Below are 18,792 nucleotides of genomic sequence, written 5' to 3' on the forward strand. Positions count from 1 at the left end.
ATGTGTGTATATGCATGTGTATATTATGGGATATGTCTGTGTAATACTGTATAGTTTTTCTCAGCGTCACATATTTGCAATTCTGATGTTTTTGTTCGGTGTGATGAAGTGTTTGCTGAAAATGTTGGTATTCTGTAAAGGAGAAAAAAATCAAAAGGGGAATTGTTCTCCGTCTTCTCTAAATTATCTTAATATGTTAATGACTTCCTTCCCTCTGTCTCTCATCTGTGTGATTTTCTTTCTTTTTAATAAATTTATTTATTTATTTATGGCTGTGTTGGGTCCGTCGTTGCCACATGCGGGCTTTCTCTGGTTGCAGGGAGCAGGGGCTACTCTTCGTTGCGGTGCGCAGGCTTCTCATTGTTGTGGCTTCTCTTGTTGCAGAGCACGGGCTCTAGGCCGTGGGCTTCAGTAGTTGTGGCATGTGGGCTCCAGTAGTTGTGGCTCTCTCGGGCTCTAGAGCGCAGGCTCAGTAGTTGTGGCGCACGGGCTTAGTTGCTCCGCGGCATGTGGGGTCCTCCCGGACCAGGGCTCGAACCCGTGTCTCCTGCATTGGCAGGCGGATTCTTAACCACTGTGCCACCAGGGAAGTCCCTATGTGATTTTTCTAATCACGCACAATTTGGCTTCTGATAGCCCCTAAACAGACTTGCCACGGCATCCTCCTAACTGTCATGTCAACTAGAGGTCAGACTTTGTCAAGCAGCTTTAGATCCTTAATTAATTTTCTAATCTCTTTCATATTGAGAAAGCCTGCCTTCAACAAACAAAACATACAAGTTTCAACCTCCCTGATGGATGAAATTGCTGATAAGAAAGTGACTGATAATAAATTCACTGTGAGGATCTGATTGTAACTTTTGCCAAATCACCCAGCTTGGACTCTTTCAATTAAAACTCATTCTTATCAGAAGTAATTCTTCAACTTTTTAACCCTTTTCAAGTGATCTGCTGTGTTATGAAACCTCTCCATCGGAAGTGCTATACTTTTGTAAGTTGGTGATTGATTTCATCTAGTTCTTGGGGGTCATTTCACATACACCCCAATTAGAAGGAGTTCTACATAGATATAAAATGAATGCAGATGCACAACTTTTATGCTGATTATACAGCTGGAGGCAGTAAGGAAATAACAACAGGTGTTACACCCATAGTTTCTTTCATAAAGCATTTACTAGAATTTGACTTATGTCAGGCAGTGTGCTTGTGCTATTATGGATTCAAAGATGTATGAGAATGGTCCTGCCTTGCGACTTAATAGGGCGAAGTAATCACCAGGCCATCATAGTACAGCTGGATAATGCCAGAGGGAGGCCCGGGGACCCCTAAGAATACCCAGGAAGGACCCAACAGAGACCGAGTTGGGGGTGGGGTGGTCAGGGAGGGTTTCCTGGAGAGGATGTCTGCGCTCAGCCTTAAAGAATGTGTAGGAATAAAGCACACGTAGGATTGAGGATGGGGAAGCTGGACGGATGGAGTGTTCCATGGGAGGAGACCGAGGCACGGAGGTGTGGAACTTGGAGGCACCACTGATGGTTCAGCATTCTTGGTGTGTCTGGTGTGAGCAGTGTGGAGTGTGCTGCACAGAGAAGAAGGGGCCAGAGTCTAAACAGGCAGGTGTGTTCCACGTGGCATGTGTGTTTTATCCTGAGTGCCACGGGAGGCATCAGGTTGCATGATCACTTTCCCTTATGGAATGACTCAGGCAGGATGGAGGGGAGGCCGGGGAACTGAAGGGGAGAGAACAGTTAGGGGTTTTCGCAAGAAATGCTGAAGACCTGAGATAGGGTGCTGGCAATGGCTGTGGAAAGGTGATGGATTGAGATGTATTTATGAAATAGAATTTATGGTCATAGTGACCAATGAGCATGGGGGGGATGAGTGAAGCAGAGAGAGAAGGGAGGAGTGAGGGAATCTGAGAGGCATGACTGAGGAAGAAAGGTGGTGGCTTCTGTTTGGGGCTTGTTAGTGGTGATTTAAGATGCACCTGAAGATGTTGGAGCTCAGGAAAGATCTGGAATGGAAATTCTGAAAGTGTACAGAGAGTTGACGCTAGCAGGGTATAACAAGGTTGAAGACAGAACCCAGGGAAAACCAATACATAAGAGATGGGTAGAGGATAAGATGAAAGCACAGGTGATTGGGGAAGAAGAAAAAGAGTATTGAAATGGAAGTGAAGGCAGGAAAGAAACTTCAGGGAAGCACTGTCTATATGATAGATTCATATACAGGTTTTAAAAATGGCTTTTTAAAAAAACTTAATGACATGAGAAAATGTTTACTTATATTAAGTGTAAAGCAGATTATAAGAAAATTGAGGATATCAGTAAAAGACGAGCTTCAAATAACTTCATGTATCTAGGATAGATAGAAAAAAGTGAAGGAAGGGGATAATAAATTGAGAGGATAAGGATGTCAGGGGGCCTGCCTCTCTTGATGGGTTGGAGAATAGATGAGATGGGAATAAAGGAATGAAAATTCTGGGAAAAGAGGATGTTCCTTCCTTAATCTCAGAACTCAGTGAGGTCTCCACCTGATGCTTCTGGAGTTGGTTCTCTGTACTTCCCTACCTCAGCCTTTATCACTCCTTTAAAAATTACTTTGCATCATCTTTCCTCCTGCTAAACTGTAGCCCTATGAGAACAGAGACTGTCTTGTTCACACTTACAATCCCAGTGGCCATCATAGAATGGAGCTCATATGCAGTGGTCAGTACATGTTTGTAAATAAACAAATGAAATCAGTCAGTGCTGTTGTGGTTTAAGACTGGAATGGAGGAAGAGGTCCAGGATGTGGTCTTGAGCTTGATGGTTGATGTAGAAGGCCAGAGTTGAGGCCAAGACAGAAATGAGAAAAGCGCTGGATGCAGGACCCAAGATGATGTTGGGATATGTCAGGGGACACAGTCAAATACTAAAGTTTTTGATAAATGCAAGGCAGTGCTTAGGAGGTGGGTCATTCATGGAAGTGTTACAGAGTTGTCAGGAACCTCAGAGAAGGGAGGGTTTCATGGGAGAGCAGAAAAACAATGATTTGGAAGAAACAACAAGGATGTATTTTTAGGTCTTTGTTATTCTGGAATCTGAGAGAATGAGCAGCCTCTACTGGGAAAAGATAAGCAGGAGAAGTAAGGGCCTTGGAGGAGGGCTTAGCGGAAGGTGGGGGAATAGTTTGGTGAAGAGACTGAAGCTGTAGAGAATCTCATTTGCCATAGATTGATGGTCTGTGTTGGACGCAGAGGAAAGGATCAGGTGACCTGGGGATCTGGGTCAAGGCATAGGAGGCACAGAGCACCATGGGGATGGACCTTCATTTACTGTTGTCTTTTACTTTTTCTCTTCCCTTCTCTCCTCCTCTTTCTTTTTCTCCTCTTTCTCCTTCCCCCTCCTCTTCCACCCCCCTTCCCCCGCATCTCCTTCTCTCCCCCCACCTTTCAAGAGTAAAGATGTGAAAAGCATGGCATGCTGGAGTGGCTGTGAATAGGACTTAGGGTTTATTAAGAGGAAGAGGAGGCTGGAGAAGCAATCTCCAAGAATTAACTCCAAGATGGTCTTTACCTCTGTGGTCACTATGCCTACCTTCCTTCTCTATGATAGCTTAAAATTCACATCCCTAATATTCTGGTATCTTAAGGAAATAGACAGCAAGGATAAAGAAGATATGGAGTCATCCTGACACTGGTAATAGCTGTTTCCACCTTTGTCCTTCAAGGAACCCTAGCATCTTAAAGCATTAAGGAGGCAGTGAGGCTCACTCTTCTCCAGGGAAATCGCCAGGTATCCTGGTGTGGGGAGACTGGAGGAGAGAGGTTGATTTTCCAAGGCATGTGGCTGAATTGAAAAAATGCAAGGTTGTTTATTGTGTTTTTAAAATACAGTGACGTTCTGCTCATTTACTATTGACCAATGAAAGCAATATTTTAATGATTAAGATGTTAAGAACAATTGGGGTTGAAAATAACATGCTTTGAGGGATTACAAAATGTCTTTGCCTGCTGCTGCTTCCACTTCCACAAAGCCCAGATTTGTTATTCATTTGTTAAATAAAATGCCAATTGATATGGATTCATTCAACATTGATGTCTGGGGGTATTTGAAAATCGGAAATTTCTAGAGGAGAAAAAAATCACGTCTGACAAATATGATTTCTTTGTTTTCGTAATTGTTCATGAAAAGATCTACCTTTTGGGATCTGATTCATTCATTCAACAATTCTGTATTGAGCATCTACTATGTGCCAGGCAATGTTCTAGACAGTGGGAATATAGAGGTGAAAAAGTAGACAGGTCCCTGCTCTCATGGAGCTTTCATTCTTGTGGGAGAGACAAATGATAAATAGGTAGGTGGTAATATAAGTAAACAGGCAGTGAAAAGCGCTCTGAAGAAAATGAAAGCAGATCAAAGACTATGGTGAAGAGTGGGTGAGGGTCTCTTTTAGAAGGAAGGCTTCTCTAAGGAAAGGGCATCTGAGCAGAGGTCTTAGTGAAGTGAGGGAATAAGTTTGGGTTAATCAAAATGAAACAGGATAACAGGGTTTGGAGTTGAGGGCAAGGAGGGGTTTGACATGATGACCTAATTTATGTTTTTAAGAGATCACTGTTTGTCATGTGGAAAATTCTCTTTGGGAGAAGGGTGGGGAGAAGGTAAGGAGAAGCAGGGAGACCAGCATTTCTTGGTGCAGAAGAAGAGGACTGTGTTAGCCCACGTGTTTCCTGGAGGAACCACTGAAGCAGGATGCAGTGTGCCAGTATCCTATCTGGGAGAGGAGAGGAGGGAGAGGGAGGGAAGGTGAGGTCAGGGGGCGGTGTCCTGGCTGCCCTCTCTGATGGCCACGGCCAACGTTGGTGACTGGAACAGAGTTGGCAGACGAGAGAGTGAGAAGGTTGTCACTTTTAGCCTATATTGGAAGGGAGAGCTGACTGGACTTAGGATAAAAGGGTATGAGGAAAGGAGAAGAATCAAAACTTAACTTTTAGGCTTTTGACCTGTTTGTCCAGCTGAATGATCTTGACATGGACGAGATGGGGAGCCGTGAAGTGAGGACTTGCTAATTTTCAGATTTCTCTCGACTTTCTCAGTGGATTCTCTAGCTTGTGAATATTAATTCACCTTGGGTCCTTCTCCTCTCCCTTCCTGCAGTAAGATTTGGGGAGCTTCTTTAACTTACATGTGAGAGGTAGGAGAAAGAATGCAATGATAGGAAACAAGTGTGCTAAAACAGAGAAGGACCTGTTGTCCCTACATCCCCAGGGCTCTGCCTTGTGGCCTTTGGAGTTTAGTAATGGTAAGGGACCAATTTATTTACCTTGGGTAAATGGCCTGGGAGCATTCTTTTTGCCTTAGGTTATTCTGGGTCTCATGAAATTAAAAATAATCTGAATTCTTAGATTATTATTAAAAAGTTTAAAGTGTTTTTAGGCAATTAAGGGAAAAAAGTACTTGAGGGTAAAAGGTGGAAGATTCTTGACTCTAGGCTACACAGAGATCACAAGGGTTTGAATTTAGAGAAAGCCCTAAGGGTATGGCTGTTTACATGGCATTACATAGTCAATCATTTTAGGTGCACACAGGTAAGTAGCAGCAATATACTCGGGCAGCACCATGGGTTCTTATTCACATCTATTTAATAAGGAAAACTATTGACCCATTTATATTGCCAAAGATCAGGTTTATTGTTATGTGTTTATAAATAAGTTAAAGTAATTTAACCATCTTTCAAGTTATTATGGTTTAAAATATCTACCTTTGCTTATGACCTAAACCTCACAGTCTCATTAAACAAATGTTATTTATTGATTACCTACCACATGCCAGGCCCTACCAGGTGCTTAGGAAACAAAGGAGAGTAGGAGGTCCTTGGCCCTGGAAGCTCACGGGTACCAGAGGAAACTAACATCTATACACTACATAAACTAACCATCATGTAGTGTGGTGAGTGCAACTTTGCCAGTGTTTACAACGTTCCAAAAAGTACAGAGAAAGAAGATATTATCCTAAAGAGAAAATGGTGTTTTAGTCCCAGTGGAAGAGTGTTTGACAGGCGGAGGAGAGAAGAGCATTAACATGGCAGTAGGCTCTGACGTGAAGACCAACCAAGACAGACAGGAAAATGCATGGCATGTACGGGCAGTCCTCAAGTCCAGGGATGCTATGTAACTCTAAACCCACAGGAGGGTGGATGCTTGAATATCTTTATATAATCTGCCAAGGAATTTGGAATTTTTTTCTAGGGGTAGTATAAGTGCAGGTGAGAGATTGTGAGCTGGAGAATGGACGTGAAGAAGTTTCCGCGTAAGGAAGGTCAATGTGGTGGCAGAAGTGAGAGTCACAGGGCAGTGGGTGGAATGCAGGGTGAGTAGCTAGATGGCTGTTTCTCTAGTCAAGGTGAGACATAATGAGGACCCGCCCCGGAACAGGAGGGTAGGGATGGAGAAGGCAGGACAGCTCAATGGGTGTTTCTGAATTGGAGATGGGTAACTTGAGAGTCACAGAGGGAGAAAAAAAAAATGAGATGATTCTGAGGTTTCTAGTTTCTATGAAGGGGAGTCAGGGGATAGTATGTTTTGGTGGGAAGAGTGGGCAGATGTGGGTTCAAATACCAACTTTCCTATTTATTTGCTTGGACATGTTACTTAATTTCTAGCCCCATATATAAATGGGGATAAAGAATCCTGTTTTTAAGCATTTGCTGGATAGATGGTGATGCTGTCCATTGAGTAGAATTAAAATACAGAAAACGGGCAAACGTGGGGCAAAGATAGTGGGAATTTGGGGAATCTGAGATGTTAAACATTTCTTGCACAAAAACACAGTATTACACAGTATTATTTGCTTATGTCATTACTTCATTTGGTCCTCACAACCATCCTATGAGGTGTAGGTAGTATTACTGCCATCATTTTACATGAGAACGTGTCAAGGCTTAGAGGGATCAAATAACTGACCAAGACCGCATAGAAGAGTTGGATCTGAATCTGAGCTGAATTAAATTCTAATTCCAGAACCTATGTTTGTATTACCACACTCTGCAACCTCCCAAATCTTTCTTCATGTGTACACACATGTACGATGCATATAATCTAAATCAGAGCTTCACGGAACCTACCTTATGCTGTATAATCACCCCGATATCTTCTATTCTGTTATTCTATTTGTTTATAAAAAATTGCTGAGCAGAGCCTATGAAGTTGAATTTACAATCTTTTCATGGGTCGTGACCCCAAATGTGAAAAACACAGGGATAGAGCTAGAAAAGAATAAAAGGGATTTCTACGGCTTCCATCCTCAGATGGCTTTGGGGTTTTTTGTGTGGTAGTACATATTTGTGTTGTGGTTTCATTTTTTAAAAACTTCTTTCTATCTATGGTGACCAGGGAAGATATTAGCCCTCCAGCAGCTCTGCTGGAATAAATCTTCTCTGCCCTTGGTCTCTTTCCAGGCCTAGAAGAGGGGAGTAGAAAGGTTGTAATCGCAGGTGACCTGGGCAAGTGGCAGTGCTTGTGGTCCAGGCATTCTCTCCCTTCTATAAATTGTATTTAATCCTCCCGTAGCTATTTGTGTGTCGGCCTCCCCACGTGCGACAGAGAGGACTTGTCTTTGCATGTTTGCATCTGCAGCATGGAGTGTGATGTCTGGAACAGAGTAGTGACCCAACATGTGCCAAGAGATGGGGGACGCCAGCCAAGCTGGCCTGACTTCTCTCATTAATATGGCCTCCATCTCTGCCAGACCAACAGCCAGAGGGTTGAAGTCTGGCAGGTCGCATGAGTACTGCTGACCTTCATCTATTCTCTTGTCACTGGGTTAGGCCTATTTGCTTTACCATGAAAGGATTAGTCATAGGTTTTGAGATTCTAAGCCAAATCCACCACTGTTTTCCCAAACACAAGCTAGAAAGTTACATTTGAGAAACATAACTGTACTGATGTGATATCATGAAAATGTATAAAACCTGGAGTTCATGGAAGCTTATGAAGGGTTTTATGTAGAATATAATGAATAAATAATAGAGCCTCTGCAGACGGTGATTATTAGTAGAAGAAAATAAACATATACATCTTATAATAATTGTAGCCAAAGCATATGCATCTTAGCCAGGAAAAGCATAGGATGACTTTGAAGGGAAAAGGGGAAATACATATATATATGTATATATTTATGTAAATGTGTATATATGTAAATGTGTGTAGATATTTATGTACACAAATAGATGGCCCATATTAGCAATGAAAGAAGCTCAGAATCACCATTTTAAGGTCTCGTGTTAGTAAAAAAAAAAAAAAAATTTTTTTTTTTTTTTTTTAGTTCAGAATGATTGTAAAAGAATATTTGATAGAAGAGTTTCGTGCATTTCTGAGACTTACTGAATCAAGTATATGTGATTAAAAAGAAATGAAATTCTGCTTGAATGCTTAAATAATCTCTTTAAAAAAAACCTTTGTGACTTGAACGCTGAAGTGGAGCACGTATATCTGAAAGGCAAAGGAATATCCATCTCCATGCAAGAAAAAACAGGCTTAGTTTGCAACTTGAGAAATTTTAGATGGTTATAGGAATGCATTTTTATTTAAAAAAATTGCTGAATCAATGCAGGCAAATGAGGATCTGTCCTATTTCTACTGCCCTGAGAGGAGATTAGACTGCATTTCTCAGTAACACAAGTCTCAGGGGTGTGTGTCCCCTTGAACACAAACAGTAGACCAGAGGACCTTCCGGTCCCGCCCAGCCCTGTAATTCAAGTTCATCCCTCCCCTTTCAGCGCGGTCGTTCCAACCAGTGGCCAGGACTCCCTGCGCTCTTAAAGTATTGCCACTGTAAAAGCCATCACTGACAGGTATTTAAGAATATTGTGACTGTGTTTTCTAAGAGTTGATTTAAAATTCGAATCACTTGATCAGTTCCTATAGGTTCCTTAATATAGTTTAACTTTCTATTAGGTTGACTTATGAAATTGCCATTTCTGCGGGTCCAAAAGATCTACGGTTTCATGTGGCCAACCTACAGTTGAAACTATATCAATGCTTTATACATATTTTGTATTTTGCTTGGATTATTGTGCATTATTTTTCTTTTTCCAGCCATTGGGAGCAGTAGCTTCAGCCCAAGACCGTCTCACCAATTCTCCCCACCACAGATTTATCCTTCCAAGTAAGATATATTTTCTCTTAATCAATAAATAACTTTTCCGAGTAGTCTTTTACCTTATTTCGAGTCATGTCTGGTGCCCACATGTTACATCTTAATTTAAACTAAAGTGTGTTTCATAGAGACTTAAATGTATTTACACAAATTTATTTGGAGCCTCACCTAGGAGGGACACTGTAGTATTTTGGTTCTTTGTGTATTACACTTGAAAGTTATACATTAAGAAACAATCTTTAACTGGAATTTGTGATTTGGTTGTTAATCAGTTACCTTGCATGTTTCCATCTAATGCATGGGCTTTCTATTTTCTGTCATTTCTGACAAATAGCAGACCATACCCACATATTCTCCCTACCCCTTCCTCACAAACTATGGCTGCATATGGGCAAACACAGTTTACCACAGGAATGCAACAAGCTACAGCCTATGCCACGTACCCACAGCCGGGACAGCCCTATGGAATTTCCTCCTATGGTGAGTAATCCCTCGGCTTTAGCAGTGACGTCGCCTAGTGGGCACACCTGTACATGTGAAAGTTTCACAGGAGTGGTACTTAAAGATGGTCCTCTTGGGCCACTTGAGAAAGGGTGGTCACCTTTGTGTCTAATTCTTAAAATGATCGTTTCTAATGAGCATTGTAAGAACTGGTAGTTACTTATCTTGAGGTCAGAGGTGGCAAATACCATGGGTTCATGTGCCCTCTTTCTCTCGTTTTGGTTTTGTATTTTTTTTCTTTCCATTTATATCTCAATTCTTAATTTGCCACTTGAGCACTTGGCTCTGGAATCCAAAGTATTTTGGTGCATATTTCTGATAAAACTTCTGTGAATGAAGTCTTTTGGGGTGAAGATTCATTTCCTATTTATCAGATGCTGAGCTATGATTAGAGAAGTACAAGCAGAATTCAACAAACCCTGGCTCTAAACTTGAGGGGGGGGTAGTAGTCTCAAATTTCAGCATTATCAACCATTAGGAAAAGTGATCTATATCATGGCTTGGGCTGCACTTTAAAGAGGCCAATCAGGAAACATTTAAAGCTCACATCCCTATTTGTTCCTTCCCACCTGGAGATTATCTTTATCTTGGTGTAATTTAACTCAATTGTTACGGGGTCAATACCTGTAAATTAAAAATAAATCCAGCCAAACCTCAAAGTTTAGTTTTTAAAAAGCTTAGGATTCCAGAATACCTTCACTTCCATTGAATGGTAGTTGTAATTTTAAACAAACTGCAACTTGTTGGAAGAGAAAAATATGAATTATTGGCATTTTATTAAGAAATAAATAAAACCTAGTGATCCAGAAACAAATACATGAAAGTTTGGAAGCAAGACTGATAGAAAAGACTGGTGGAGTATTTTGTGATCAATATTCTAATTATGCTTCTGCTGTTATTGTTATTTCATCATAATCTTTTCTCAGTATATTGAAAGAAATAATATTCTTCTTTAAGCATTTCATTAATCATTAGAAGGTAAATTATTTTTTGCTTTTTTGTTCTGTCTTTACCCCAAATCAAATTGGCCATATATAAATTTCTTATAAAATATATAGAAATTAAAATCTAAATTATGTATGACTTCAACTTTCATAGTTTTATTTTAAAGAGATCACAACTGAATGTGATCTAGGGAGGTGTTTTTCAACCCGACTTTAAAAACAGCCATAAAATGGACTTTCTAGAATTATCTTTCATTTCCATGACTTTTAGTCACGTTTCTCAAAATAACATTAAATATAGATCAAATTTGTCTGTAATTTACTTTTAAACTATTCTTATGCTAAAAGAGGAAAAAGATTCTATGATTGGAATTGCGTAACTTCAATTCTATAATGTGAGTTAAGGCAGTCCCCAATTTATATTCTCAAAATTTATTTGTAAGCCGATTATTTGAAGTAGAAATGTATTTTCCAGTACAAACAATACTCAAGTACTGTAGACCTATCAGTGCTGCCAGGGGAAGGTACCATTCCTGTTACTGCCTTGGCTGCCACTCACACAACTCTCTTGTTTTAATTTCTCTTCCCCATTCAGTCATGGAAGGGCCCTTTGCCAATTTCTGGGCTGCGGGGTAAGGACTTCTCTAGTTCTAAACCATCAACAGATGGCCCTGTTGTCTGAAATAGTTGTTCCAGTAGAGTGAGATGAGCAGAGGTTAGGCTCAGAACTAGTAAGATGAAGACGGGGATTTTCATGTGGTAGGTGGAGATCGGGGAGGTGGTGAGAGTGAGTCTCAGTGTAAAGGGCTCTGATCCCAGGACCTTCCATGCTTATAAATCTCCTGGGAATAATTCTCAGTCCTTAGCATTTTTCTGATCACCTCCTTTCTTCTCTTTTTGTACCTTGAGGACAAGGAGATGCCCCTGTGCTTCTGACCAACCATTCTCTTTTTCTGGGGCCAGTGCATGGAAAACGATGGCAGCCTTCTCCCCATTGCTTGTTCTGAAGGAAGAGCGCATTGTTTAGGGGTTTTAACTGCTGATAGTTAAGGTCCTGATAGTTCTAGAAGACCCTCTCCAAGGACTTGTGTCCCCTGACTTTTCACTTAGACCCAGTAAGAAAAGACAGGCAAATCTTTTCATAGTAAGAGCAAGGGGTCGGTGAGGAGGAAGAGGTCATGCCATTCTTCACTGGATCTGCGTGGAGTTGACCAGTGAGATGAGTTTGACAGCTTGTGGATAGAAGCTATGGACGTAGGTGTGGCTATGGGTGTTTTCTACCTCTTCCTGCTTTTCCTTACCTGTTCTTATCACAAAGATTCCCATCCTGAGCCTCCAGGCTAAAAACAGAGGTGGCACGGGTGAAGACTGAAAGCAGATCATTATAGCATCAAATGGAGAGAGAAGGGGGAAAATCCCTATTGTGACACCATGAAAAGGAAGGGAGTTTTCTAGAGCCATCTAACCACCTGTCTTGGGCACTTGCTTTTCCAGGGACCATTTATAAGTGTGGGTTATTCATTGGTTTGGGATTGCCTGTACAGGGAAAGTCACATTGTTTTAAAATGCTAAACTGAAATGTAAGGCCATCATGAGGTTACTCAGAGATACTTCAGGAATTAGAGTAGGCTCTCTTTGCCAAGAGTCAGATTCTTCCACTGCCTTAGGAAAGTTACCTAACTTCATTCTACTGATGAAATTCCCCTAAAATGGAAATAAACAGTGAGACTACTGTGTATTCTAGATCCCAAAGATATTATTTATCTTAAGTGCAAAGTCAAATTATTCCAAAATGTGAATTCCCTTGGCAGACATTTTCATCCCCTACCTCTGTGGGAATTAAGGACAGTTGTTAACTTTCATGACTGTCTTTAATTATGATCCAGGGCTGAGCCCTGTACAACGATACCACCAAACCCAAGTCCTGAAATTAGGATGTCAGCCCGGCACTTTGGGAAGTATTGGGGGGGCCACAAATACATTATTTTTATATTATGATGTGATGAAAAGAAAGTGTACTTTATGTTACACTTAAAACAATTATATTTGAATAAAAACCTGAAACTATAAGGGACAAAAAGAGAACTACTTGTCAATTTCTCTGTGCTGTTTATAAAGCACTATGCTGTTCTACAGGATTGAGTTCTTTATTATTCTGCTTCTCTTGTGCTTACTGCCTGGTAGGATCTGGATATCTGGGAGAAGGTTTCTCCCTGTGTTGCTTAGTTCTATGCCCAATATTGCTACCTCTGACCTCAAAATGCGTTGTGTACTAAAATCAGCTTTGTGATAGAAAGAGTAAAGAAAAAAAATGTTTTTAATGTTACGAGGCTAGAGACTCTAATTAATCACTTTTTAGAAAAAATATTTTGATTCTGATGTTAATCAATGCAACAACATTTAGGATAATTTAGTTCAAGTTTAATTATGGCCATTTCTGGACTGTAAAGATGATCTTAAACTCTTGTAAAGCAATACAACTAATTATAGAAATGATGTCACTGGAGTTTAATTTTATGGAAAATGGAATTCAGGAAAACAACAAAAAAGAATAGTGCGGATAGGCATGGAAATCTGTAATAATCCTGGTTTTATTCTTTTTAATTGAAGTTATAGTGAAGGGTATACTCTAAGCATATATGGCCTTGGTTATTGAGATAACACTGGGGAGGAAGCGTGTGTAATTGGATAGTTGTGGGAGTGTTTTTGTATATGGACCAGCTTTTGAAAATGAACAGATAGATAAGCTATCACTAACTGATTTAGGTGCATTGTGGGCAGGCATCAAGACTGAAGGTGGATTGTCACAGTCTCAGTCACCTGGACAGACAGGATTTCTCAGCTATGGTACAAGCTTTGGGACCCCTCAACCTGGACAGGCACCGTATAGCTACCAGATGCAAGGTCTGTATACATACTGGCATTGCTCTTTTCATTAATCCTGTGGGACAATCATTACTTTCTAAAGTGGAACCTGATATTCTGTGTAAGTAGTGGATGATGGTGAAAGTGGGCTGGGCTTGGAGGCAAGATTCCTGGTTCTAGTTTGGCTCTTTACTTCCCTGCTCTCCAGGCCTAAATTTCCATATTTATAACATCCAGGGGTTAGACTGGATGATCACTCAGGTTCTTTTACAAAAAGCTCTAAAATTCTTTGTGTCGTTGAAGTTTTCTGCCTTTGCTTCTATCAACTAAAAAAAAGAGTGAAAAAAAAAAGCAAAGTCAATGATGTAAGAGGTTGTAGTGTGATATATGCTAAAAACCCTGGCACTTGGTGTGGCCAATCAACCTGTCTCAAAGGGGTATGTTTTCTTCATTTTCATTATCACGGCTCTGGAAATAGAGCATGTGATAGGTGTTGACTAAATAATCTGCCAAAGACCAGGAGATCAAATTGACAGCCACTCAATGCATCTTCAAGCTATTGCTTCTAAGGACCCATCCCTGGTTCTGATTTTGAAACTATAGACAGAACATAATGTAAGTGCAAGTCATATGGATGACAGCTGAAAGTTTACGTTGTCAGAGCTGTTTCAAGAGTAGGCATTACTGTAATTAGCAGATTATTATCATGCAAATGTGTCTAAAATACTTGAAAATTGTTCTCGCATAATTTAAACATTCTCCTAATATTTTGTTTTTACCACTAATCAGTTTAACAAATGATATGCATCTTTTCAATAGTGCCAAGCTATAGTAGAATTAAATACCTGCTATTTAAAAAAAATTTTATTTGTTTGTTTATTTATTGAAGTGTAGTTGATGTACAATATTACGTAAGTTAGAGAAGTACAACATAGTGATTCACAATTTTTAAAGGTTATATTTCGTTTATAGTTACTACAAAATACTGGCTATATTCCCTGTGTTGTACAATACATAACTTGTAGCTCATTTATTTTATACATAATAGTTTGTACCCCTTAATCCCCTCCCTCTCTCTTGTCCCTCCCCGCTTTCCTCTCCCCACTGGTAACCACTAGTTTGTTCTCTGTATCTGTGAGTCTGTTTCTTTTTTTGTTATATTCGTTTTATTTTCTGGATTCCACATATAAGTGATATGATACAGTATTTGTCCACCTTTGTCTGACTTTTTTCACTTAGCATAATACCCTCCAAGTCCATCCTTGTTGCTGCAAATGGCAAAATTTCTTTCTTTTCTTATGGCTGAGTAGTATTCCATTGTGTGTGAATACCACATCTTCTTTATCCATTCATCCACTGGTAGACATAGCAACCTGCTCTTTTAAGTAACAGATATGTTATAGACATCTTTTCACATCAATAAAATCTATTTTATGGCACCATTTTAATGGTTTCACAGATATATCTTATTTAACCCCCCTATTATTGGACATCTAGAGCGATGCCACGAATATCTTATGTGCATGCTTAATTATTTCCTTTGAGTAAACTTAAGTGTGGAATTGCTAGGTAAACTGTTTTCAACTCTTTTAAGGATTTGTTATATATTTCCACAAGGAAGGGCTGTGAATTAGCATGAACACATTAAATATTTTACTTTTAAAAAAAATTGTCATTTTGGAAGGTCCGAGATTTTATTGTTTTCATGTGTATTTTTAGAAAATTGAGCCGATAAACCAGTTTTTCTTTTCTTGCATGGTGGTGTTTGTCTTCTCTTATTATTTCTTATATTACGTCTCTTAAACTTTGGTAATGTTTTATAGATGTGTTTCCGGTGTATCATTTTTAAGAGCTTTTTTTCCTGCATGGGAAGCTAAAATTTTATGGGACCAGATTCATTAATCCTTTCATACTTGGTTTTGCCTTTGGTATAAAAAAGGCATGGATTATAAAGTTTTGATATATTTGATGGCTACAAAATTAAAATTACCTTATGACAGATAGCATTTAGTGTTAGAAGGATATTACTCACGTGCTTGATTCCAAAACTTGAAAGCTGCTCTCGGAAGAGAACTGTTTCTCCACATGCTGAATATCAGTTAAGTAAAGGGATAAAAAAACACAAATTGATGAGACTTCATTAAAGAATCGAATAGTGTTAGGCTTTAGTAATGAAATGGATCATGAGGCAAACAAAGTCTATTCACTCCTAAAGCTTTCATTTGTGTCAAGGAGAGAGACAGTAGACAAACAGACAAATACATTATGCAATTGCAGAGTCTTAGGAGAGTTATGGGGAAAAAAATCTGGCACTATGGTCGGTTCCGTTCTACTCCGGGCATCCGGTCTCTTTAAGGAGAAGTGGATCCTAAAGGTCAGAATGAAACAGGTGAAGTGCCTTCCGGAGAGGAGAGATAACTACACGTGTGATTCCTGGGCTTGAGCCCACGTGCAGCCCTTCGGTTACCACCCACAGTGGGCTGAGTACAGAGATTGCGAGTTAAGTGTTTAGAAACTTCCATGGTACGTCCATAGTAAATCTTATGGTGGTGAAATCAGACGTGCACTCTGTGTCTTTTCTTTTTTCATCTCATTCTTTTAGTCATATATAACTATTATATTTTGCTAAATTGTCAGCCTGGGAAGGATTAGGAGAAGAGAAGCATGCTGTGTGTCTCAGAGAGTTCGAGAAATATTGCCCTTGACTTAGCTTTATCTTTCTGTCCTCGCAGGTCAAAAGCTTATGTGGCGGAAAGTTCCTGAGGACTAACTAGCTCTCAGAGTTGTAAGCATAGCGTTAGTGTAGAGAGAAGAGTGGAAATGAAAGAGGAGAAAAGAACGTTAATTTGGAGGCAGAAAAAACTCTATTTTAAAGCAGAAATAAGGACATGTGTAGCACCAAATATAGCAAATGTAGCATAGCTTTTCTAGTTATAGGTTTCATTGCATCTGGGATGTTGCATTACAACTTTTTGTGTTTTTAGGCATCCCCTGGTTGAATGGCCTTTCCAGTGGGATTTTAGAGCCCTTTTTCCATGACTGAGGTATTATTTCATATGGATATTTCTATAATGGCACCTCACTCATTTTCAGAATAATCTAAAATATGACTTTCACACACGAAGCCAGAGAAGAACATGCTATTAACTTGAAAGTTGCCAATCCGATGATGGATAAATGATATGTAATATGCTATAAACTCTTTATGGTCAAATGTGGATAAATAAGTAAACTCTGATTAATATGTATTTCTTAAATATTAAGTGCATTGTAAAAAATGAAGTGGATGAAATGATATTATGTGTCCAGGCATGGGCGTCTGTTGACCTTTGTCTTTTCAATACTTCTTTTTAATATAAAACTTTCTATAATGTCTGAAATGATTTTCAAAATTCTCTAAATTCTATTATCCTTAATGAATAACGGTGATTTTTGCTTATATCAATCTTATATCTGTTAAAAGATCTTAGAATCTTGGACGACAGCATATGTATTTTAGTGATTTGGGAGTGTTTTACCTAGTGCTTTCTCCAATATCCTTTGACCTTTTAAATATAAGGTATGATGATGAGTTATTCAGAGATTTAGTTACTAAGATTTCATAATATTAGGATTTCACAGTACTAGAAGAAATATTCTAGTAACCCAGATGACTCAAACTAACTCAGTAGTGGGTGTTATGCTGATGAACTTCAGGAAAATTTTTGATGATCACCTCTTTGGTTCTGTGAGATTTAGCAGGTTGGACTAAAGGTACAGTGAAATCTTGCACTCTGGTGAACCGCGTAAATTCTAGAGTCCGGCTGCCTGTCCAACAGCCCTGCCCTTGCTGTCTGTGGGACTTCAGCATGGGGCTTGACTTCTCATGTCTCCATTTCTCCGTCTCAAATGTGGGGATAATATTATCGGTTCCCACAGTAGTATTGTGAGGTTTAATTGAGATTATCCGTGTTTATCACTCTGACCAACATCTGGCACATAGTACGCATTCAAAGGCTTATTTTTATTTACTGTGTTCATTGTGGCAGTGATGTGGTAGTGGTGGGGGAGGGGTGATTATTATTATTATTATTATTATCATCATCATCATCCAGCCTTCTGAAATAGTTCCAGATTAGGAAGCGTTACCTAAATTCTCCTTCTCTCCCATTCCCCAGGACGAAAAAAAAATCTCTATATATGAAATAAATATAAAAAATGTAATATATATACTATTATATATGTGTCTATACATATATATGTATATATATAACCAGCAAAGAGAGCTCCAAGAACCCAGTAACCAAATAAGCATAGCAAAAAAAGAGCCAGATCTAACTCATGTGCTGGCAAGGAAGGAGAATCACTATGAACAAAGGTCAGGCTTTGTGTACATGATACAAACATATAGAAGAAACACGAGAAAACAGCCAAGAACGTGAAGAAGAAAATCAGAAGAGAGAAATGGCTGTGTTGGCAGCAGCGGTGGTGGGTGCTGGAAAGCAGGAGCCGTGGGTAACACAGAAGGGCCGTGGACAAAGAAAGAAACTCAGCTCTGCAGTGATGGGAAAGAAAGCGGTATCAACCAGGTCCTTACGCCCCAGGAATCCCTGCAGACACAGCGTGACTTGAGTGCGAGGAACTGGTGGGGAAAATGGAGGTAACAGCCATGTAAACACCACATTATTTAGTTCAGAAACCAAGATTAGGGAGGAAGATGGGAACGTGACAAGCTATGCTGTACTGAGATGGAAAACTCTGCTGCCCATAACACAAAAAAACAGCTACTGTTTATCGTGCACTTACTTATCATATGCCCAGCACTTTTCTAATTATTTTACATATATTATCTCATTTCATCCCTGAAACGACCCTGAACAATGGCTTTGAAGGATAAGAATCTGAAAATGCTGACGAATACATCAAAATGGAGAATGGTTTAGAACTGTCAGACCCTGCCATGTTTTCTATATGCTTAAATGACCGCACCTATAGGGGAGGTGCTTACAGAAAACTACAAAAACAGTGAAATGTAGTTGCCTGTAGTATGTTTCCTGAAGGGTGGATTTGCTCTTTTGGTAACTGAGATACTGCATTACACGGCTAGCTATGTAAGTAGTAAAAAAAATACCAGCTCGTGAAGCTTAGAAAAATTTTTTTAGAGAGCTCATTTCCAAGCACTGTCTGTGTTTTAACATTTTCATGGCACTTAAGGAAAAGATTTAACTAGTAATTTGTGGGCATTTTGGCACTGCCTAATCTTGTGAACTAGGCCAGCCTTGGTGCCCTCACCTAGTCCAGGTGAACCTTCTGGATCCTTCCAGCTCCAGTGTTCAACACTTATGTCCGTGGCAGGCTTCGGTGAA

At 39.7% G+C, this 18,792-nt stretch overlaps 1 protein-coding gene across 1 annotated transcript in view; it reads left to right on the forward strand.

Moving 5' to 3' along the window:
• Window positions 1-18,792, forward strand: part of EYA1 (EYA transcriptional coactivator and phosphatase 1) — a 158,352-nt gene that overhangs the window by 30,034 nt on the left and 109,526 nt on the right. The window contains exons 5-7 of the mRNA XM_036829798.1: window positions 9,077-9,146; window positions 9,472-9,617; window positions 13,349-13,486. Of these exons, the coding sequence (XP_036685693.1) occupies window positions 9,077-9,146; window positions 9,472-9,617; window positions 13,349-13,486 (354 nt within the window). The remainder of the gene's footprint in view (window positions 1-9,076; window positions 9,147-9,471; window positions 9,618-13,348; window positions 13,487-18,792) is intronic.

This window comes from Balaenoptera musculus, chromosome 17 (genome assembly GCF_009873245.2).
Source record: "Balaenoptera musculus isolate JJ_BM4_2016_0621 chromosome 17, mBalMus1.pri.v3, whole genome shotgun sequence".
NCBI lineage: Eukaryota > Metazoa > Chordata > Mammalia > Artiodactyla > Balaenopteridae > Balaenoptera > Balaenoptera musculus.